The sequence below is a fragment of the Natator depressus genome, chromosome 16, assembly GCF_965152275.1.
Source record: "Natator depressus isolate rNatDep1 chromosome 16, rNatDep2.hap1, whole genome shotgun sequence".
Taxonomy (NCBI): domain Eukaryota; kingdom Metazoa; phylum Chordata; order Testudines; family Cheloniidae; genus Natator; species Natator depressus.
In genome coordinates this window covers 13,143,245-13,165,523 of record NC_134249.1, presented here as the reverse complement: position 1 = coordinate 13,165,523, position 22,279 = coordinate 13,143,245, and the positions used below count along the sequence as shown (strand labels likewise).

Sequence of the window (22,279 nt, the reverse complement as noted above, 5' to 3'; positions counted from 1 at the left end):
CCCCGTGCCTGGCTGTAACCATTAGACTACACTTCTTCCTCACAAATAATAGTACCAATATGGAGGAATGGAGAAGGGTATTTCCTGGGGCTGGGAAGCAATTGCGCATGCAGCACCAGGGCACAGAGTCTCGGGGGCAGGTGGGATTCTGGTCCTGTGAATACATCCCTGTCTAGCCAGAGGCAGGAGCAATGGCTCCCAGGGTGGTAGGTGGCTCTGAAGGCCTCTCTCTTCATTGGTGTTTTACGCTGTCAAGAGGTTATTTTACAGGCTCTGTCATAGGGACTGGAACTAGAGGTGCAGGGGGCGCTGCAGCACCCCCTGGCTTGAAGGGGTTTCCACTATATCCAGGGTTAACAGTTTGGTTCAATAGCTCTCAGCACCCCCACTGTAAAAATTGTTCCAGCATCCCTGGGCTCTGTTTGTGCAGAGCCAGCTGCCAGCACCTGCACAGAAAGTTACTGCCCAGGTAGAGCGGGTCAGCTCTGGACATGAGTCCGCCTCCCAAAGGAGCATGGTCCTGCCTGTGAGCCGGGTTGTATTGTAAAACCAAGGAAACAGGCATAAGAAGTGGGCCTAGCTGTGGAATCTGGATCCCACTTCTGATCCGCCTCCCCCCATCCCAACACGTAGCATGGGAGCCACTTTGCCTAGGGATCCCTAGGCTGGTTTCAGGATAAATAAGGCGCGTGACGTTCATCCTGCCTGTCTGGTCTCTGCCCCAGCGAAGCACAGCGCAGCCCTGCGCCCGCCTGGTATGAAACGGCCCCATGTGGCAATCGGGCTCCTTAACCCCAGCTGCCGGGTCACATGTGTGTATGTTCGCCTTGGTTACCGCCTGTGCAAGCACAGTTGCCATGGCAGCCCTGCACACCAGTCCATGCTCATATGGGCGGCGCACTGGAGAGATGAAGATGTCAAAATGAACCTGTCCAGCTGGGAAAGCCCTGCCCTGTGTGTCGTCTCCCCCCACCCCCTTGGACCGGCTACCCTGCCCCCTCCAGTACACTGGGTGGAGTTGGGGGGCATGAGGCCGAGATGAAAGCTGCCAATAGCTGCATAGCCAAGGCTGGCTGGCTGGCCACAGACTAACCCCCAGTGACACAAGGCCCACAATGCGCACAAACCACATATTGGCACTTCACTCTCTCGAGAACACAAGCAACCCTGTGGCTGGAGGGCTGGGAAATCCCGCTGTGTAGCACTAATCCTCCTCCAGCCCAACACAGAGTCTCAGGGAGAGCTGGGCACACCCAGGCCACTCAGATCCATTTCCACTAGCAACTCCGCTATTGGGCTGCTGCTAGGGCTGGCCTCCTACCCCTCCACCACTGAGCCAGCCCAGTGGGGCTGAAGTCTCAAATGAAACAAAACTTTGCACTTACCGGCTGGCATCAGGTAACTTCAGCCAAAGCCAACCAATAAGTAAAACCCTATTTACTGAGCATGCCATCATGTGGTTGCTGGGAAATAGGCAGGCAGAAGTCCGTTGTGTTCACAGGGGGAGGAGGGGGCTATTTTTAATTGGGGAGTGTTCCCAGAGCAAGAGGCTTGTAGCTTCCACAGGGACCCATTTGACTGTAGCAGCTTCCTCACTGACAGCATGGAATCTGGGTCCTTTAACCCCTTGGCACCTGCCAGATCACAGGCATTCCTCTGCCTCCAAGAATAAACAGCAGCTCTTTGCTAGGGAGCTGTGTATTCCCCACTGTTACACCCCTATTGGTGACACTACTGTGTAAAGACCATTTAGTTAACCAAGGGAGTGTTGCCAAGTGGTTAGAGTAGGGAGGTGGGCATTGGTACCTTCTGTCTCTTTCTCTGACATGATTTGCTGGGTGAGCTCTGTCAAGCTGTTTGCATAAAATGAGGCACATCAAAATTCAGGGCTTGCTCCTGGTGCCTATATGGGAACTGAGCTCTTTTGAAATAGAGATCGTTCTTAGTAGTAGTGATTATTTGTGTCTAAATGCCCCAGCTGAAAGCAGGGTTCTGTTGTGGTAGCTGTGTTACACCGTGAGAGGCTGTCCCTCCCACATAGACCATACACTGTGTGAGGCTGGCCCTCTCCCAAAGACCTTACAGCCTACTACACAAGATGGACACAGGAGACGATGTGACTTGCCCAAGGTCATGCAGCTGGTTGGTGGCAGAGCTGGAACTAGAATTGAGGTCTCCTGAGTCACAGTCCACTGCTCTATCCACTGAACAACACAGTCTCCCACTAGCACCAGTGCTGCCTCTCCCCCACCCTTTGTCTTATGTATTTAGACTGTAAGCTCTTTGGGGCAGGGGCTGTCTCTCGCTCTGTGTATGTACCATGCCCAGCACCAGGAGGCCCTGAGCTCAGCTGCAACTTCTCGGGGCTACTGGAATATAAACAACTGTCGTTTCTTTCAGTTTTTCTCTTCTTCATTCCTCGGGGTGGAGTGTATTTTCAGAGCAGGTTCATTGGTTTCAGCAGGGCTACTCAGAAAATACACAGCTGGTCAGCCAGTAAAAGCAGCAGAATCAGGCCCTCTGTGAGCTAATTAAGGGCCTGCTCTCAAAGAAGTCAGTTGACTATGAGTGTGAGAGCTACTTGGGATTTTTAAGATGTTCATTGTTCCCCTGGATAGATTGGAAATTCCTTCCCCCCACAGAAGGAAGTCTGCACACATAGTGCTGACTAATGCTGAGTCAGCAACCAATGCTTGACATCTATAGGAGAAGAACAGGAGGACTTGTGACACCTTAGAGACTAACACATTTATCTGAGCATAAGCTTTCGTGAGCTACAGCTCACTTCATTGGATGAGGAAGAGTCTGTATGATTGGCATTGCTCCAGGCAGCCTGCTCTTCCTGTATAAGTTCAGCAGCCTCTGCCAGAGAAGAGGAGCAGGGAAGAGTGTGATGGGAACAGGGGGCTCTGCCTCCCTCAGTGATGTCTGTTTCTATTTAGACCAAGGTCCAGGAGAGCAAGCGGGCAGTGTGACATATTGTGTGACACATGATCAGCCTGTGATTTGGTGTTTCCAGCCAAAGGAGCAGCCCCTAGAGCTAAGGTGACTTGGCAATGTCAGTAGAGGACAAACTAATGGGACTGATAGAGGGGGCATTCAACTTGCACATGTACTGACCCCCTGGACGTGTCAGCAGGGACTGAGTGATCTAAAAGCATGACCTCTGCTGTTTGAATTAAAGGACATAAGAATGGCCATACTGGCTCAGACCAAAGGTCCATCCAGCCCAGTATCCTGTCTACCCACAGTGGCCAATGCCAGATGCCCCAGAGGGAGTGAACCTAACAGGTAATGATCTAGTGATCTCTCTCCTGCCATCCATCTCCACCCTCTGACAAAGAGAGGCTAGGGACACCATTCCTTGCCCATCCTGGCTAATAGCCATTAATGGACTTAACCTCCATGAATTTGTCCAGTTCTCTTTTAAGCCCTGTTATAGTCCTAGCCTTCACAACCTCCTCAGGCAAGGAGTTCCACAGGTTGACTGTGTGCTGAGTGAAGAAGAACTTCCTTTTATTTGTTTTAAACCTGCTGCCTATTAATTTTATTTGGTGGCCCCCAGTTCTTATATTATGGGAACAAGTAAATAACTTTTCCTTATTCACTTTTTCCACACCACTCATGATTTTATATACCTCTATCATATCCCCCCTTAGTCTCCTCTTTTCCAAGCTGAAAAGTCCGAGCCTCTTTAATCTCTCCTCATATTGGACCCGTTCCAAACCCCTAATCATTTTAGTTGCCCTTTTCTGAACCTTTTCTAATGCCAGTATATCTTTTTTGAGATGAGGGGACCACATCTGTACACAGTATTCAAGATGTGGGCGTACCATGGATTTATATAAGGGCAATAAGATATTCTCCGTCTTATTCTCTATCCCTTTTTTAATGATTCTTAACATCCCGTCTGCTTTTTTGACTGCCGCTGCGCACCTCGTGGACGTCTTTAGAGAACTATCCACAATGACTCCAAGATCTCTTCCCTGATTAGTTGTAGCTAAATTAGCCCCCATCATATTGTATGTATAGTTGGAGCTATTTTTTCCAGCGTGCATTACTTTACATTTATCCACATTAAATTTCATTTCCATTTTGTTGCCCAATCACTTAGTTTTGTGAGACCTTTTTGAAGTTCTTCACAGTCTGCTTTGGTCTTGACTATCTTGAGCAGTTTAGTATCATCTGCAAACTTTTCCACCTCACTGTTTACCCCTTTCTCCAGATCATTTATGAATAGGTTGAATAGGATTGGTCCTAGGACTGACCCTGGGAGAATACCACTACTTACCCCTCTCCATTCTGAAAATTTACCATTTATTCCTATCCTTTGTTCCCTGTCTTTTAACCAGGTCTCAATCCATGAAAGGATCTTCCCTCATATCCCATGACAACTTAATTTACATATGAGCCTTTGGTGAGGGACCTTGTCAAAGGCTTTCTGGAAATCTAAGTACACAGTGTCCACTGGCTCCCCCTTGTCCACATGTTTGTTGACCCCTCCTCAAAGAACTCTAATAGATTAGTAATACATGATCTCCCTTTACAGAAACCATGTTGACTTTTGTGCAACAATTTATGTTCTTCTAGGTGTCTGACAATTTTATTCTTTACTATTGTTTCAACTAATTTGCCCGGTATTGACGTTAGACTTACCGGCCTGTAATTGCCAGGATCACCTCTAGAGCCCTTCTTAAATATTGGCGTTACATTAGCTATCTTCCAGTCATTGGGTACAGAAGCTGATTTAAAGGACAGGTTACAAACCATAGTTAATAGTTCCTGAATTTCAAATTTGAGTTCTTTCAGAACTCTTGGGTGAATGCCATCTGGTCCCACTGACTTGTTACTGTTAAGTTTCTCAATTAATTCCAAAACCTCCTCTAGTGACACTTCAATCTGTGATAATTCCTCAGATTTGTCACCTACAAAAGACGGCTCAGGTTTGGGAATCTACCTAACATTCTCAGCCATGAAGACTGAAACAAAGAATTCATTTAGTTTCTCTGCGATGACTTTATCGTCTTTAAGTGCTCCTTTTGTATCTCGATCATCCAAGGGCCCCACTGGTTGTTTAGCAGGCTTCCTGCTTCTGATGTACTTAAAAAACATTTTGGTATTACCTTTTGAGTTTTTGGCTAGCTGTTCTTCAAACTCCTTTTTGGCTTTTCTTATTACATTTTTACATTTAATTTGGCAGTGTTTATGCTCCTTTCTATTCACCTCACTAGGATTTGACTTCCACTTTTTAAAAGATGCCTTTTTATCTCTCACTGCTTCTTTTACATGGTTGTTAAGCCATGGTGGCTCTCTTTTAGTTCTTTTACTGTGTTTTTTAATTTGGGGTATACATTTAAGTTGAGCCTATTATGGTGTCTTTGAAAAGCGTCCATGCAGCTTGCAGGGGTTTCACTCTAGTCACTGTACCTTTTAATTTCTGTTTAACTAACCTCCTCATTTTTGCGTAGTTCCCCTTTCTGAAATTAAATGCCACAGTGTTGGGCTGTTGAGGTGTTTTTCCCACCACAGGAATGTTAATTATTATACTATGGTCACTATTTCCAAGCCGTCCTGTTATAGTTAGCTCTTGGACCAGATCCTGCGCTCCACTCACAACTAAATCGAGAGTTGCCTCTCCCCTTGTGGGTTCCTGTACCAGCTGCTCCAAGAAGCAGTCATTTAAAGTATTGAGAAATTTTATCTCTGCATTTTGTCCTGAGGTGACATGTACCCAGTCCATATGGGGATAATTGAAATCCCCCACTATTCTTGAGTTCTTTATTTTGATAGTCTCTCTAATCTCCCTTAGCATTTCATCATCACTATCACTGTCCTGGTCAGGTGGTTGATAATAAATCCCTACTGTTATATTCTTATTAGAGCCTGGAATTACTATCCATAGAGAGTCTATGGAACATGTGGATTCATTTAAGATTTTTATTTCATTTGATTCTACATTTTCTTTCACATATAGTACCACCTCCCCCCCCCACCCCCCCCGCCGCCGCCGCACGACCTGTTCCGCCCTTCCGATATATTTTGTACCCCGGAATGATTGTGTCTCATTGATTGTCCTCACTCCACCAGGTTTCTGTGATGCCTATTATAACAATATCCTCCTTTAACACGAGGCACTCTAGTTCACCCATCTTATTATTTAGACTTCTAGCATTTGTGTACAAGCACTTTAAAAACTTGTCCCTATTTATTTGTCTGCCCTTTTCTGATGTGTCAGATTCTTTATGTGAATGTTTCTCGTCTGATCTGGCCCATACTTTATCCTCTTCCATCCTCTCCTCCTGACTAAAACCTAGAGAATCTCTATCAATAGACTCTCCTCTAAGAGAAGTCTCCGTCCGATCCACGTGTGCCTCTGCAGCAATCGGCTTTCCCCCGATCTCTTAGTTTAAAAACCCTCTGCAACCTTTTTAATATTAAGTGCCAGGAGTCTGGATCCACTTTGATTTAGGTGGAGCCCATCCTTCCTGTATAGGCTCCCCTATCCCAAAAGTTTCCCCATTTCCTAATAAATCTAAACCCCTCCTCTCTACACCATCGTCTTATCCACGCATTGAGACTCTGAAGCTCTGCCTGCCTACCTGGCCCTGCGCGTGGAAGCATTTCTGAGAATGCCACCATAGAGGTCCTGGATTTCAGTCTCTTTCCTAGCAGCCTAAATCTGGCCTCCAGGACGTCTCTCCTACCCTTCCCTATGTCACTGGTACCTACATGTACCACGATCACCGGCTCCTCCCCAGCACTACACATAAGTCTATCTAGATGTCTCGAGAGATCCGCAACCTTCGCACCAAGCAGGCAAGTCACCATATGATTCTCCCGATCATCACAAACCCAGCTATCTATGTTTCTAATGATCGAATCTCCCATTACTAACACCTGCCCTTTCCTACTGACTGGAGTTCCCTCCCCCGGAGAGGTAACCTCAGTGTGAGAGGATACCCCAACATCATCTGAAAGGAGGGTCCCAACTATGGGAAGATTTCCCTCTGCTCTCCTTCTCTGGGCCTTTCATCCTCCTTAACAGCGCAGGGGCTGTCTGACCGGAGGTGGGACAAATCTACAGTGTCCCGGAAAGCCTCATCAACATACCTCTCTGCCTCCCTTAGCTCCTCCAGTTCCACCATCCTGGCCTCCAAAGCCCGTACACGGTCTCCGAGGGCCAGGTGCAGTTTGCACCGAATGCACACATACGCCACCTGCCCACAGGGCAGGTAATCATACATGCTACACCAACTGCAATAAAGAGTATAGCCCCCACTCTGCTGCTGGGCTTCTGCCTGCATTTTCTCCTACAGCTACCTAGGTTAAAGATAAGGTTTTTGTTTAAATCAAGAAGTTTTGATTACAGTTTAGTTTAAAGGTTTTAAAGAATGGCAAGTGTACCTCGCCCCCTTCCCAACTCCCTCTCGAAACTCCCTGTTAGCGGCCCCTGGTCGCAAAGCTCCCTGGTCGCTTGCTCTTTTATAAAGCCCTGACCTCCTTGATAGCCCCGCCCCCTGCCTAAGGCTCAGCCAATGAACAGAGGCTTCTAGATTTCAAACCTTGTTTAGAAGCTCACCGCTTCCAACTGCCGGCTACAGCACACGGACCCATTAACCCTACAGCAGCAGCAGACTCAAATCTCTTATGTGGCATAGCCACTAGGGGACAAAACCCATGCTACGGAAGGTGGATTACACAGGCCGCGTGCCGGGGGATTATGGGAAATGCATATAACAGTTGACAGCTGAGGAGAAATAGTGAGAGCAGCATGTGCAAAGAACAGGGCTCTTACCCCATGCCCATGCCTTGAATCCTGGAGAACAGAATTTACAGCAATTAAAAATGCTCTGGCAGGATGGCTATAGGAGCTTTGTCTGAGCAAGGACTCCAGGATTGAGTCCAGCTGGATAAATGCACCCAGTTTGCACAAACAATGAATGATCACAGAATTAAAAATAGTTTTATTAAGTAGGTTTGCTTTGGTATCAATCCAAGGGCACTTGGTAACAAAGGCAGCACACGAACTCAAAGGGTACATGCCAGAACACTGGAAGGAAATGTTTCTTCCTGACACGGTGGAGCTGCTGACAGAAGTTGTGTCGTCCAGCCTGAACCCCAAAGCGACCACACTCTGCTCCAGTTCAAGAAACATCTTATGCTGAGAGTCTTTTCCAAACCAATTCATCTAAGATGCGGTTTCAAACAGTCACAGCACAGCGTGCTGCACAAAGACGGGCTTTCCACACGGGCTGCCACTAACTGCTGTGTGGCCCGAGTGAGATGAACATTACAGGCCATCTCCAAAACTTCGTTCATAGCGGTCGCAGTTTAACCCCTCTAACAAGGATTTTAAATAGCTGCAACTATAATTATGTATGTGTGCACACTGTATTTGAAGACAATGTAAAACTAGGCTCCCCCTACCATTTAAATTAGATACAGCATCTTTTTCAACCATTTTTCATTTGCAGACCCCAACAAAATTTTGACTGGAGGTGCAGACCCCTTTGGAAATCTTAGACATGGTCTGCAGACCCCCAGGGATCCAGGGACCACAGGTTGAGAACCTCTCTTCTATGATAATGACCATCTTCCGCAGACCCCTTAGACATGGTCTGCGGACCCCAGGTTGAAAACCACTGTTCTAGGGTGGTGGAGAGTGCTGCTGAACAGTTAAGTGTTCCACTCCAGAAGTAGCTGCATTTCCAGAAGGCGATGAGGTGGCTCCTGTAGCTATTCAGACTTTGCAAAAGCACTTTGGGATCCTTCACGGTTAAAAGTGCTACAGCAATGTAAGGTGTATCATTCAGGATCTTGAACCAGAACTGACCCCATTTTTCTGGCAAAAAGCTGTCACCCTTACTGAGGTCAGGGCAGCGTCTAGAACACATCATGGCATGTCTGGAATGCAGGGCCTGTAGTGCAGGGTAACAGGAGCTGCAGGGCAGATGCACACTACTTTGAAAGGTGTGATGCGTGGGAGTGGAGCCCACAGTCAGGTGCCCCAAGTAGGTCAAAATTCCCCATGCTGGGACAGACACAACAAGACAAGATATTTGGACAAACGCTATGGACTGCTAGCCCAGGAGGGAGTGTCCTTTTCCTTGCTGAACGGCAACACCTCAGCACAAACACTGCTGCCAGGATGGATCACTTGATCATTCCCTCTGCAGCACCTGGCATTGGCCACTGCTGGAAGACAGGATACCAGGCTAGATGGACCTTTGGTCTTATCCAGTATGGCTGTTCTTATGTCTACACCTCACTGAATGGTAGGCCGGTTGGCGACAGGGGATCTCTTTTCCCTGCACCACACATCCAGCTCAGCATGCCCACTGGAGGACAGGTGTCTCGCCTCCATTCGGCCAAGCCACAGCAAGAGATGCTTTTGGAACATTCCACTCCTCTCACTCTTTGGGGGTCCTGGGTCTTCGGTCAGTTTAGAGTCCCCACATTTCCTGCCACTTTGCTCTGTGTGGGAGCAATTCACGAGGCCTGTGCATGGCTCCACAACCAACAGGAAGAAGTACTATTGGGATAACTGTAATGCCTACAGGCTCCAGCTAAGATCAGGGCCCCATTGTGCTCATAAGAGCCAATCTCTGCCCCAAGGAGCTTACAATCAAAACGAACAAGACAGACAAAGGAGAGGAACAAATACAACGTACAAGCAGAAGACTGGGAACTGAGCAGAGAGATTAAGGGCCTGAGCCCATTGGAGTAATGGGAGTCTTTCCATTGATGTCAACAGGCTTTGGATCAGGTCCTAGGTAACTTGTCCAAGGTCACACAGGGAATCTGTGGCAGAGCTTGGATTTGAGTCCAAGTCCCCTGAGTCTCAGTCTAGTGCCTTGACTACAAGACTATCCGTCTTCTCTCTGGTCACCCACCTAATCCTCCTCTTGAGGGTTTAAGTGGAAAGAGATGAGGAGTTTCATCCCAAGAGGCACCGGCTTAAACCTCAGAGCGATTCCACTTTTCTAAGATCTGCAGCCCGCTGGAACATAAGTACAGAAATGTTTAATACTGGATTAAATTTTCATTGTGGTTCAAAGATTAAAAACTTTCCATAGACAGTCCTAGGGTCAGAGCTGGGAATGCTGGGGGAGAGGGGGCTGCAGAGACATCAGGGATTGCTTGCAGCAATGGAGGGGCTGAGACCTTGAGTGCTCTGAATGATCCCCTAGGTTTTCTCTGCCTCCTTCCAGCTGAGTGCCTGGGAAGGATTGTGCAAGACCTAAGATCAGACCCACAGAGACACTATGACCTGCAGATCAATGCTCCAGCACAAGTGGCAGGGACCCTGCAGAGGGTGGGCATGTGTTAGATCTAAGATGTGCCTTTATTGCTCCATTCAACATGCTGATTAGAGCAGCTTCGGTAAGGGAGCCCTTCCAATGCACCACACCTCCCAGGATGCTCTGCCTCTCATCAAGTCTGTGTTTTTGCAGCTCCTCTTCATGAACTGACCCCCCAGTGCAACTCCTCCAGACAGCACCCCATGCCACGCTGCAGGATTCCCATCGGGCTACAGCCTATCGTACCAACAGAATGAAACATTTCTCCCCAGGAGCAGCACGTGGGCTGGACGCCCCTACCTGCCCACCCACGAGGGGTGATGGAAGACAATGTTCTTTCTCTTTGCCCAGTGGGAGAAGACGGTCTTCTCAGTGATGAAGCGGTGGCCACCCCGGGGGGCTTTCTCATGGGCGAGGTACATCCTGCACTCATCCAGCTTGCCCTTTTCGAAGTAGTGGTAAGGCACTCTGGGATGGTTCTTCTCCCTGCCAACCAGAGCAGACAAGAGGTAGCGCAACGGGGCACTGGCCAAGATGGCAGACTCCTGCTTCCAGAGCAGGGATGGAGCCAACACGAGAGAGCCACCAGCCTAATAACCCCAGAGATGTCCATTCAGTGTCAGGGATCTCTGGGCCACACAGGGATCTCTGGGCACAGAGCAAGAGTCCCAGCCATCAACCCCCCTGCTAGGAGTTCAGCATGTAACACCCACCCCCCAAACCTCCGCACTAGGCTGGACAAAGCACAAGCAAATCTACCAAAGGGACCCATCCTGCCCCATGAGATGGGGATGGGGGAGCTGAATGAATGAAGAACTTCCTCCTGTGTTACAGACCCGCCCCTGCTGAAATCCTCATCCTCCCCTTCATTGCCCTGGGCCTCCAGTCCCACCACATGCTCCCTCCATCATCTTACTGCAACCCAGCTCTGCAGACTCCAGCAGGTGTGGGCGTCACACACAGATCAGAGCCATGTCACCTCCACAGCTAGGGCCCCCAGCCCTGTTCCTTTCAGGTGTCCTATTTCAAACTGCCTCCTTGCTTATAAAAACACCTCGTGAACTCACCCCCAGCTCAGACTCCAGTTCTCTCTGTTCTGTCCCCTTCTTTCTCTGATCTCACCACTGTTGGCGCGAGGACCTTCTCCTCTGCAACTCCTGCTGCTTGGAGCAGCCTCCCTGTATCTGTCCACTTCATATATTTTCTGCATTGTCTGCGCCTCCTAATACACCCCTCCCTGTGCTGTTTGTTACTGAACTTGGCTAAGTCTCTGGGGACAGAGTTTGTATGGAAGATGTATTGTATTGCATGTGGAATGGTTGTGCTGCCTTGTGTTGAGTTAGCTGACGAACAGACGTGCTGTGTGGCAAAAGCCCCACGAAGTCTCCCACCCTCTTCCCACGGCCGTACCTGCAGTAGCTATCGCTGACCATGCCGAAGACAAAGATCTGTTCACACAGCTCCATTGCCAGGATCATGGTGAACCAGCCAGTGCTCAGGAAGGAGCCAGACTTCATCCTACAAATCACACAGCAACAGAGTTGGAGGGGACAGGCTGCCGTAAGCAGCATGGCAGAGAGAGAAACGGACACAAACTGTGGGAGGGAAACCTGCACTCATCTCCTAGACCAAGAGCGGACAGTAAGGCACATCCTGCCCTGGCTGAGGGACATCTACTGGGTGTGATTAGGGCCTTTGGAGCAGTTTCTGTATGAGGATAGGAAGAGCAAACAGAAGAGCAGGACAAGAAGAACGGGGCGGGGAGGAAGATGGGCTCTTTGGCTACCGGGGAGGGGGAGGAAATGCCAGCAATACAGGATGCATGTGTGTTTGGAAGCTCTCTCTTTCCACCTCCTCCCACTCCAGTCTCCTGGCATGTCGTGCCCCTTGAAGTGAGTGTCGGGCCGGTGAACAAAGCTTCGCTGATAGCTCTGGAGACAGACGCTCCCTGTTTATCCACACAGGGTATGGGACAGGCAGAAGCGGGGCGAGTGTTCTCAGGCTGCTCCTCCAATGGCCTCATCCCTGGCACGATGGGTCAGAGGGGAGTTCAGTCTCCACAGCACAGTCAGTCAGTTCTTGGCCCATCTGCTGACCAGGGGGACTATCAATGCCAAAGGCGATGGAGATTTGTGTGCTGTGGACACCCAGCCACCAGGAACGAAATGGAACCCTCCACTCATCTACCAAGCAGAGGACAAATGACTGCTGGTCACTGCTGACCTGCCCAGGATTTGAACTGAAGTGCTGACTGCCCATAAATGCATGATGTAACAGACGTCTTACATACTGTTCTATAGCAATGAATTCTTACGCTACAACTCTTCCTGGGATGAAGGTGACTCCATAACTTTCTAACATCCACAAATAGCCCATTGCAATTTACACGGTGACTGCCTGCTAAATCCATTCATGTGCAGCGCTCTGACACTCCTAAGATACCTTGCAGGTCCACTCACCACTGAGGGGCAAACAACATTTGTGGGAAGGGAGTAAACTGTCCCACTCATGTCAATGGGTTGATAACCATTGAAACCCAACATTTACAATTAGAGAGTGGAAAACTGGCTAAGTGACTTAGGAGCACAGATCCCATTGGGATTTGTGCTCCAAAGTCCTATAGGTGCTTTCGAAAATCCCACCCTAAAATGGCAACACTGTTAACTATTTCACTGTTGATTGGTTTACCAGAAGCATCCAGTTACAGTAGACCTTGGGGTGGAAAGCTCTATTCTCTACATCCAGGAGGTGCCTGTGGCAGGAAGGCTCTGGGACATTACAGGCAGGGAGGGAGGAAGCGAGCGAGGCGCCTACTCACCTGTTCTTCCCCGTCTCGTCCTGGAAGACCTTGTCACAGTAAGCCATCATCCTCTCGGTTAGCGTGTACATCTGCAGGCTGGGATACATCTCCTTCACCTCCTGGAGAGTCCTGTAGGTCAACCCCACCTTCTCCCGGCTCATCATTCTCATAGGCCCCCAGACGATGTAGATGGTCTCCCGGGACTGCTTGAAGAAGTACGACTGGTTCCTCAGGAGCAAAGGGATACTGGTGTGCGAGACGACCCTGAGGGTGCTCTTCGCCCCCACGTCCTCTTCGTAGCCATGGGTGGGGGCCTGGTTCATGCGCAGGACGCACTCCATTTGGTCGATCTCCTTCCCCAGCCGCGAGCCCAGCATCTGACCCGAGCTGGATACCACGGCACACTGGCGGCACTGAGCTCTGACCAACGGCTGCAGCGAGACGCACCGTTAGCAATGGAGAGGGACAGGAAAGACCCAGGGCTTGCAAGGGGAGGGGATCGCAGTATGTTTTCATTCCAGGCAGCAAGGCCATATCACCTTTTCATCACCTGCACTGGCTTCCTGTCTGTCTATGAATCCAATTCAGAACTGCCCTCCCTCCAGGGCCCCCTTCCACCACTTCCTCCATGGTGCTGCTCTGAGCCACCCTCCCTGCAACTCCCTATTGCTGGCACAGGGTGGTGACGCTCTCAAGCTGAATCTACACAGGGGCCAGAGCCATGTTACCGGAATGAGCTTTAAAACACCACCTAGAACTGGTTTCTCCTGACTCCCTTTAACTATCCCCTGGTGCCTCCCTGGAGTCTGAAAGCAGCATGCTTTAACTTAGGCCCCCACCACAGGGTAGTGTTTTCGATTACTCCAGATGTCGGATGTGCTTTGAGCCTGGTCCAGGACATGGACAGCAGAGACTCAACAGCCTCCGGATGATGTGAGTGAGCCAAGGGGCTTTGTTACACCAGCAGAAGGCCACAGTAGCCCCACAGCTAACACTTTGCATTGCTGAGGCATCTTTCACACCTTAGGAGCCTCAAACACTGTGCAAACTTTAATCAATAAGCCTCAACTCTCATGGGAAGTAGGTACATTGTCATCTTCATTAGTGATGGAGAAACTGAGGCAATGCTGGGTGCAGTGACTCGCTCAAGGGCACACAGTGACTCTGCGAATGGAAACCAGGAATCCCAACTCCCAGTCTCGTGTGCTAACCACTACCTCACACTCTCTGCGTCTTGGAAGAATCCATTCGCAGCTGGAACTTTAACCCACCTTTCCATCAGGAACACGACTGTATCCCTCGAAGCTGAGGGCTCCAGACACTGTCACCAAGGGACTTTTATGTTCCTCCAGCTGCTGATAGCTGAGCCAACACAGCTGCGGGCAGAGCAGGATGTAGAGCACAGTACAAGCAGACAGAATCACCAGAGTTAAGAACAGATGGACCTGCAACGCATTGAGAAAGGAAGCTCAAGATTCGCTGCTGAGAACCCAGCACATGGCAACAACAGGGATGACTGCATTCTAGTGACCAGGGATCTCTCATTGTGGTAGGGCTATGGTGCACCGAACGCTGCAGGCATCCTGGAAAACACAACAAGGACCGTGGTTATTCCTTCTTCCCTATAGTGGGATGGGACTCCCCTCCTCTGGGGATGGGAAGGGCAGGGTGTCGCAGTGGAGCTCGACACCTGTTTGCGATTTCCAGGTTGAAAGACCATGATACAGTGTAATTAAAGACCCTTGCTGTTCTAAATTAAATACTCTGAGGGGTCCACAATGGGAACAAGAGCTAGGAGGGGAAGGAAATGGAGTCAGCTGTGATCGGATCAGGCAATGCTCAGGGGAAAGCAAGTGAGAAGGACCAAGATAGATGCTGGTAGGGCGACGGGGGGGGTTCTTCACCTGGTCCTGCGACAACATCTCCCCCTGCTGAAAAGCCGCACGATGCCTTCCACCCAAAGAGCTTCCCCCGTGTTTTCAACCTCACAGCACTTCCACAAGGTGACATCGCCCCTGCTTTCCAGCTAAGGGAAGGCTGAAGGGCAGGGAGATTAAGCGCCCTGCCTGAGGTCACACAGCAGGCTCATGGCAAAGAACCCAGGAGCCCAGACTCCTAACCCCCACTCTGGCCACCAGAAAACAGGTCCTTTCACAAAACATCTGCCTACAAAATCCAGGAAAGGTTGGTGCCAGTGCAGCAATATACACCTGAGGAGGGGACAGGGAAACAGGGGCTTGCAGTTGTGACCATCACCAGCACACACTGCTCCCCTTCGCGCGTCCCTGTGCAGAGCTACTACCTGCTACCGCCATCCTGTAATTCTCTCCTCCTCTCAGAACAGTTCCTCTCAGAACTCTCACCCTGGTTAGTTTCATTGCACAACAGTCCCCAAGACACCAAGCGTCACTCGGCCTTTTTAATGCTTGATCGCAAACCAGGCTGCACTCTTTGATTGACAGTGATTACCGGTTAATATGAAACCTTCAGTCACGCATCAGAACTGGGGAGCGCTTGGCAAACGAGTAGCTCAGATGCGCTCGATTGTTCTGTTTCAGAATGACTCACTTCCTTTCTAGTAAAAACAGGCTGCACAGCTGACAAATGGCGAGCCTTAAAAAGCTCTGAGGGCCACGTGCTGCTCTGTGCCTGTCTGGATTGTAATGTCAGCTTCTGTCATGACTGTGGATTGCTTGAGCCTCAGGGAGGAGCAGATCAGTGTCAAGCATACCAGGAACCACACAGAGCACCAGGTACAATGGGGGTGCTACCTAAGCGATCATGGCTGACTTGGCTCTAGCTAAAGCATGAGGCCAACCACCAGCATAACCTGGCCCCATGTTGCCCATCTCAGCAGAGGCCAAGGAGCAAAAGTGGCCCTGGGGACTGAACTGTGCTATCCCCCTCTCCATGCGTGAGAGCGATACTCGCATTGCCACTGTCCATGCTGAGGACATCTGCCCCTGGGCTGTCAGTCTGGGACCTCTTACAAACACTAACATGGGAGTGGGGGGGTATAGCCTTAATGGGGGGTCATAAACAGGAAGCAAGAAACTTGTTCTGGGCTCTTTGCTTTAGCCAGACACATGCTGACCCAGCACATCCCCACATGCGTGCTGAACACCAGGGAGGTGGGGGGGCAAAGCTCGGGGCCTCTCGCAGCCCAAGGATGCAAGAGGAAGGAAGGACACCGACAGATAGAGAGATGCCAGAACAGCACTGTGATGAGTGTCCTGAATGTCCCAGTCGTGCTCATGATGTGCACTAAGCACTGGCCACACGCCACTCAGACAAAATCCCTGCTCCCCCGAGCTCACAAGCGAGGAAGCTAAGGCATGAACCCTATTCGTTGACAAAGCATGGTGGGTGGGGAGCTGCACTCACACACGGTCATAGCAATAACATCAGGGGCGGAACAGACTGATTAGTTCCCCATGGCCCATCCCATCCTGCCCAGAGGGGAAGCGTTTCCCCAACATGGTCCAGAGGGTTTAGATCAGTGGTCCCCAATGCGGTGCCCGCAGGGACATTTTTGTGTGCCTGCCGGACACCCCGCCGCCGCAATGGCACCGCCGAAGAACCGCCTGCCAAAACGCCGCCGAGAAGCGGTGCCATTTCTTGGAGGCATTTCAGCAGCGACGCTTCTTGCCGCTGCCGCTTCCCGGCGGCATTTCGGTGGCCGGTTCTGTAACCCTTTCTGTCCTTCCTTATACTTGGTATCACTTAAACCTATCTCCTTTTATTAATAAACTCACTTTGCCTTTATTATAAACCAGCTCAGTACTTTGACTGAAACAGAGCGCTAGCCCCAGGTATGCTAAGAAGGTGCTGGGTACTGTCTGATTGAAGGAGCAGCGAACTCCGAAAGGTTTTGTGGGTGCTACAGTCAGAGGGGCTAAGCACTGCAGATAGACCTCTCTGAGGAACTCGAGAACTGGGGTTCACTGGTTGCTACCCGCTAGGGAAGGTTTGGACTGGCAGAGTCCTGGAAAGTTTGCTGGTGAGACAGATAAGCTGGCATGTCGGGGAGCTGTCACACAGCTTAGCAGCAGCAAAGTTCTCACTGGCTGAGGCTGAGAGGGTCACACAGTGGCTCACAGCTCTGGGGACCCCAGGAGGTTGTCACAGATGCACTCCCCATTCTCCCACAAAGTGACATTGTAAAGGTGCCTGTTTAATAATGCCCCTTTAAGCCACAGGGCGCCCCGTATAGTCTCCTGTTCTCTGCAGTTAGAGGATATTTATCAGGACTCTACTGGGGGCACAAGGACTCCAGAACCAGCCTACTGAGCAGGAGATGGTGTATGTTTCCATATGGCGACCACATACATGTCCACGAATTGTCCTTGAGGGTTCTCCATCAATTGGAACATAGATACCATCCTCACGTCCGTTAAGGACATGATTCCCTTTAGCATTTCTACCTCTGCCGCCTTTTCCTTGGCTCTGTAATGCCAGCCCATTTTGCTACCGTCACTACGGTCCTAAATTCAGGGGTTTGGAAGAGGGGTTTAAGAGCATCACTGCTTCTTGGGATCTGGTTACTTACAAGTGTCTTCAGCTTCAGTGTCTTATCTGCCACAGGTTTGACTTGGGATTCAGGAACTGTGCCCTGCAAAACACAGACAGGTTAGCCTGTTGGCAACAAAATAAACATTTAGCAAAGAAAACAAAAAGCAAAGTCATTGATATTAAACTAGATAAACTTCTGAGCAGAGTCAGTCCAAAAGGGGTACACTAAGGAGTATGTGCATGAGACCATATATGGTATCCCGGAGATTTGGTCTGGAGAACCATCACCTTGAACACCCCATTCATTTTAAGGTCTTGTTAAAAACCACTCTCCTTCCTTGTGAAACCCTCTGTCAACTTGCTCCAGCCAACTACACCTTCCTTGTAACTCTCTGATCTCCCAGCCCTGCCACTCGTATAGCTCAGGCCTCCATAGAATCGCCTTGCTGTTGGCGTGAAGCCTTATCTTCTGCAACACCTGCCATCTGGAACATCTCTCTCACTTCAGATCTCACCAGCCAGGCTAACAAACAACAATACACTGCACTTGTACAGGACCTGCTCGTTGGACGATTCCCTTACTCCTCAATGTGTTTTATACACTCTGTGGGCGTTGCACACTCAGTAATGTCTTTAACAACTACTAAGCCTCACAACACCCTTGTGAGAAAACACAGGGGCCACTCTGTCCACCACTGAAATGCAGCCACCTCTGGGGTGGAACACAGCTGTTTAACAGAGCACAATATCGCTACACTAGAGCTTAGGATAGGAATATTTATCAAACATGCATAGCCTCCTACGGACCAGTGTGCCAGCCAGTTGTCTGGGCCACGTTCACAGTTCTTTCCCTCACTCACTGCGTGGCTTCGCATCAGCCTTGTGCTTCAGTTTCCCTAAGAATTACAGTGACTCACCTGCCTTGTGGGGGTGGAAAGAGGCTTCATTCGTCAAGGCCTGCTGGGGACTTTGAGATCTTCAGCTGGAAGGGGCTGGGGGGGAAATGCCAGGCTGTCATTTCGTCTGGCCAAGAGATGGAGAGGATCAAAGCTTCCGTTCTGCGGCCAGGGCCCCCTCGCCCTGAGCCCAGATGCTGCGGGCTCCCTCCTGAGCAGTGCCGGGCTGCAGGACACCGAATCCAGACCAACCCGCCAACAGCATCCACGAGAAGGGACCCAGGGAGGGCGAGTAGGCCCGAGACGACACCTCAGTGTCACCTCGCCCAACACGCCTGCAGGGGTCTCTCTGCCGCAGGCCCACGGAGACGGGGAGTCCCTGCCCCCCCAGAGGCAGCAGAGCTGTGCCGCCCACTCCCCACCCACGCCCCAGCCTTACCCCAGCCCCAGGGCAGCAAAGCTGCGCCAGCCCCGCCCGCGCCCTGTCAGTGGGGCCCCGCCTATGGGGTGGCGGCGCCAGGGCGGCTCCGGCGGGTCCCGGTCAGCCGCTTCCCGGCTCCCATCGCTCCCGCCCGGGCCCCGGATCCCGGGCAGGGCCTCAACGCCAGCCCCGCGGCAGCCTCGCCCCGGGGCCCGGCCTCTCGCCCCGCCCCCCGCTCCGATACCGCCCCCCGGTACCTCCCCCCGCCCCCAGCACTCCGATACCCCTCCGCCCCCGCTCCCCCAACTCTCCCCCCCCTACTGCCCCCCCGATACCTCCCCCCGCCCCCGATACCAGCCCTCCGATACCTCCCCCCGTCCCCAACACTCCCCCCTGCCGCCCCCCCGATGCCTCCCCCACCCCCAACACTCCGATACCCCTCCGCCCCCCTCCCCCCTACTGCTCCCCCGATACCTCCTCCCGCCCCCGATACCAGCCCTCCGATACCTCCCCCTGCCCCCAACACTCCGATACCCCTCCGCCCCCGCTCCCCCAACTCTCCCCCCCACTGCTCCCCCGATACCTCCCCCCGCCCCCGATACCAGCCCTCCGATACCTCCCCCACCCCCAACACTCCGATACCCCTCCGCCCCCACTCCCCCCTACTGCTCCCCCGATACCTCCTCCCGCCCCCGATACCAGCCCTCCGATACCTCCCCCTGCCCCCAACACTCCGATACCCCTCCGCCCCCGCTCCCCCAACTCTCCCCCCCACTGCTCCCCCGATACCTCCCCCCGCCCCCGATACCAGCATTCCGATACCTCCCCCACCCCCAACACTCCGATACCCCTCCGCTCCCACTCCCCCCTACTGCTCCCCCGATACCTCCCCCCACCCCCGATACCAGCCCTCCGATACCTCCCCCGCCCCCAACACTCCGATACCCCTCCGCCCCCCCTCCCCCAACTCTCCCCCCCACTGCTCCCCCGATACCTCCCCCCGCCCCCGATACCAGCCCTCCGATACCTCCCCCGCCCCCAACACTCCGATACCCCTCCGCCCCCCCTCCCCCAACTCTCCCCCCCACTGCTCCCCCGATACCTCCCCCCGCCCCGATACCAGCCCTCCGATACCTCCCCCGCCCCCAACACTCCGATACCCCTCCACCCCCCCTCCCCCAACTCTTCCCCCCACTGCTCCCCCGATACCTCCCCCCGCCCCCGATACCAGCCCTCCGATACCTCCCCCGCCCCCAACACTCCGATACCCCTCCGCCCCCCCTCCCCCAACTCTCCCCCCCACTGCTCCCCCGATACCTCCCCCCGCCCCGATACCAGCCCTCCGATACCTCCCCCGCCCCCAACACTCCGATACCCCTCCACCCCCCCTCCCCCAACTCTCCCCCCCACTGCTCCCCCGATACCTCCCCCCGCCCCCGATACCAGCCCTCCGATACCTCCCCCGCCCCCAACACTCCGATACCCCTCCACCCCCCCTCCCCCAACTCTCCCCCCCACTGCTCCCCCGATACCTCCCCCCGCCCCCGATACCAGCCCTCCGATACCTCCCCCGCCCCCAACACTCCGATACCCCTCCGCCCCCCCTCCCCCAACTCTCCCCCCACTGCTCCCCCGATACCTCCCCCCGCCCCCGATACCAGCCCTCCGATACCTCCCCCTGCCCCCAACACTCCGATACCCCTCCGCCCCCCCTCCTCCAACTCTCCCCCCCACTGCTCCCCCGATACCTCCCCCCGCCCCCGATACCAGCCCTCCGATACCTCCCCCGCCCCCAACACTCCGATACCCCTCCACCCCCACTCCCCCAACACTCCCCCCTACTGCTCCCCCGATACCTCCCCCCGCCCTCGATACCAGCCCTCCGATACCTCCCCCGCCCCCAACACTCCGATACCCCTCCGCCCCCACTCCCCCAACACTCCCCCCTACTGCTCCCCCGATACCTCCCCCCGCCCCCGATACCAGCCCTCCGATATCTCCCCCTGCCCCCAACACTCCGATACCTCCCCCCGCCCCAACTCTCAGATACCCCACTACCGCCCCCCCCACCGCCCCAACACTCCCCCCTGCCGCCCCCCCGACACCAACACTCCAATAACCCCCTACTGCCCCCAACACTCCACCCTACCACCCCTTGCCCCCAACACTCTGATACCTCCCCCCGACCCAGACACCAACACTTCCCCCTGCCTCCCCGTACCACCCCCGACACCAGCCCTCTGATACCTTCCCCCCTCTACCAACCCCTCTGATACTCCCCCCTCCACACCAAACACTTCTTCGGTACCGAGCCACCCCCCAAACTTCCTCCCCCCACACACCAACCCCTCCTCCCATACCTCTCCCCAGATACCACCCCCCGAACACCAACCCCTCATCTGATACCATCCCCCCAATACTATCCCCCTCCTCTGATACCTCTGCCCGGATGCTACCGCCCCCCCCATACCAACCCTCTCGTCTGATACCATCCCCAATACCAACCCCCAATACCATCCCCCTCCTCCAATACCTCTCCTGCTAATACCACCCCCCTTGCCAACCCCCTCATCTGATACTGTCTCCCCAATACCAATGCCCCAGTACCATCCTCCTCCTCCAATACCTCTCCCCGTTATCACCCCCTCAATACCAACCCCCTCATCTGATACCATCCCCCGATACCAACCCCCAATACCAACCTGCTCCTCTGATACCTCCCCCCAACACCAACCTCCCGATACCAGCCCCCCAATACAGTCCCCCCGGTACCAACCCCAGGCACTGACCCCCCAGCATCAACCCCCTCCTCCCATCCATTACCAACCCCTGATACCATCTCCCCGATATAAACCCCCAATATCGTCCACCTGATACCAACCCTCTCCTCCCATACCTCTCTCCTGACACCAACCCCCCGATACCAACCTCCTCCTCCGACACCTCCCCCAGCACCAACCCCCTGATACCACCCTGTTATCAACCCCCTCCTCCAATACCTCTTCCCCAATACCAACCCCCTCCACACCAACATCGATTCCATCCCCCCTCCAATACCAACCCCCCCCAATGGAATCGATATGCCCCCCAATATTGTCTCCTTCTGATCCCAACCCCCCACTGGCTTTGATACCCCCTCCTCCGATACCAATCCTCCCTGATATTGTCCCCCTGAGACCTACCCCTCTGATGCCAACCCCACCGCGAACATCGATACCTCTCCCCCAATTTCAACCTCCCCTCTTGTATTGATCCCCCCTTTGAGACCAATACTCCACTGGTATCAGTGCCCCCCATACCAGTCCCCCCGATATTCCCTCTGGTGTCAACCCCCCCACTCCCACTGGCC

General features: G+C 52.7%; 1 protein-coding gene across 2 annotated transcripts; it reads right to left on the bottom strand.

Moving 5' to 3' along the window:
* Positions 1-8,434: 8,434 nt before the first annotated feature.
* ST6GALNAC4 (ST6 N-acetylgalactosaminide alpha-2,6-sialyltransferase 4) lies at positions 8,435-19,126 on the bottom strand. Of its 2 annotated transcripts, XM_074973848.1 has the most exons (8): positions 18,949-19,126; positions 18,531-18,605; positions 17,651-17,713; positions 14,373-14,546; positions 13,120-13,532; positions 11,712-11,819; positions 10,602-10,787; positions 8,435-10,000 (listed from the first exon to the last, which is right to left on the bottom strand). In XM_074973848.1, the coding sequence occupies exons 2-8, from the start codon at positions 18,558-18,560 to the stop codon at positions 9,958-9,960; spliced, it is 1,017 nt and encodes a 338-aa protein (XP_074829949.1). In that variant the 5' UTR covers positions 18,561-18,605; positions 18,949-19,126; the 3' UTR covers positions 8,435-9,957. The 2 variants fall into 2 exon arrangements, with proteins under 2 accessions (XP_074829949.1, XP_074829948.1); XM_074973847.1 differs by lacking the exon at positions 18,949-19,126 and having other exon boundaries at positions 18,531-18,927.
* Positions 19,127-22,279: the final 3,153 nt, after the last annotated feature.

Bases quoted from the DNA above. Each gene is read 5' to 3' on its own strand.
- ST6GALNAC4 (XM_074973848.1), bottom strand. From the start codon at position 18,560: ATGAAGCCTCTTTCCACCCCCACAAGGCAG. The intron at 17,714-18,530 runs GTGAGTCACTGT...TGTGTTTTGCAG, and splicing joins TTTCCACCCCCACAAGGCAG to GGCACAGTTCCTGAATCCCA. The intron at 10,001-10,601 runs GTAGGGGCGTCC...CTTATGTTCCAG, and splicing joins CACCCCTCGTGGGTGGGCAG to CGGGCTGCAGATCTTAGAAA.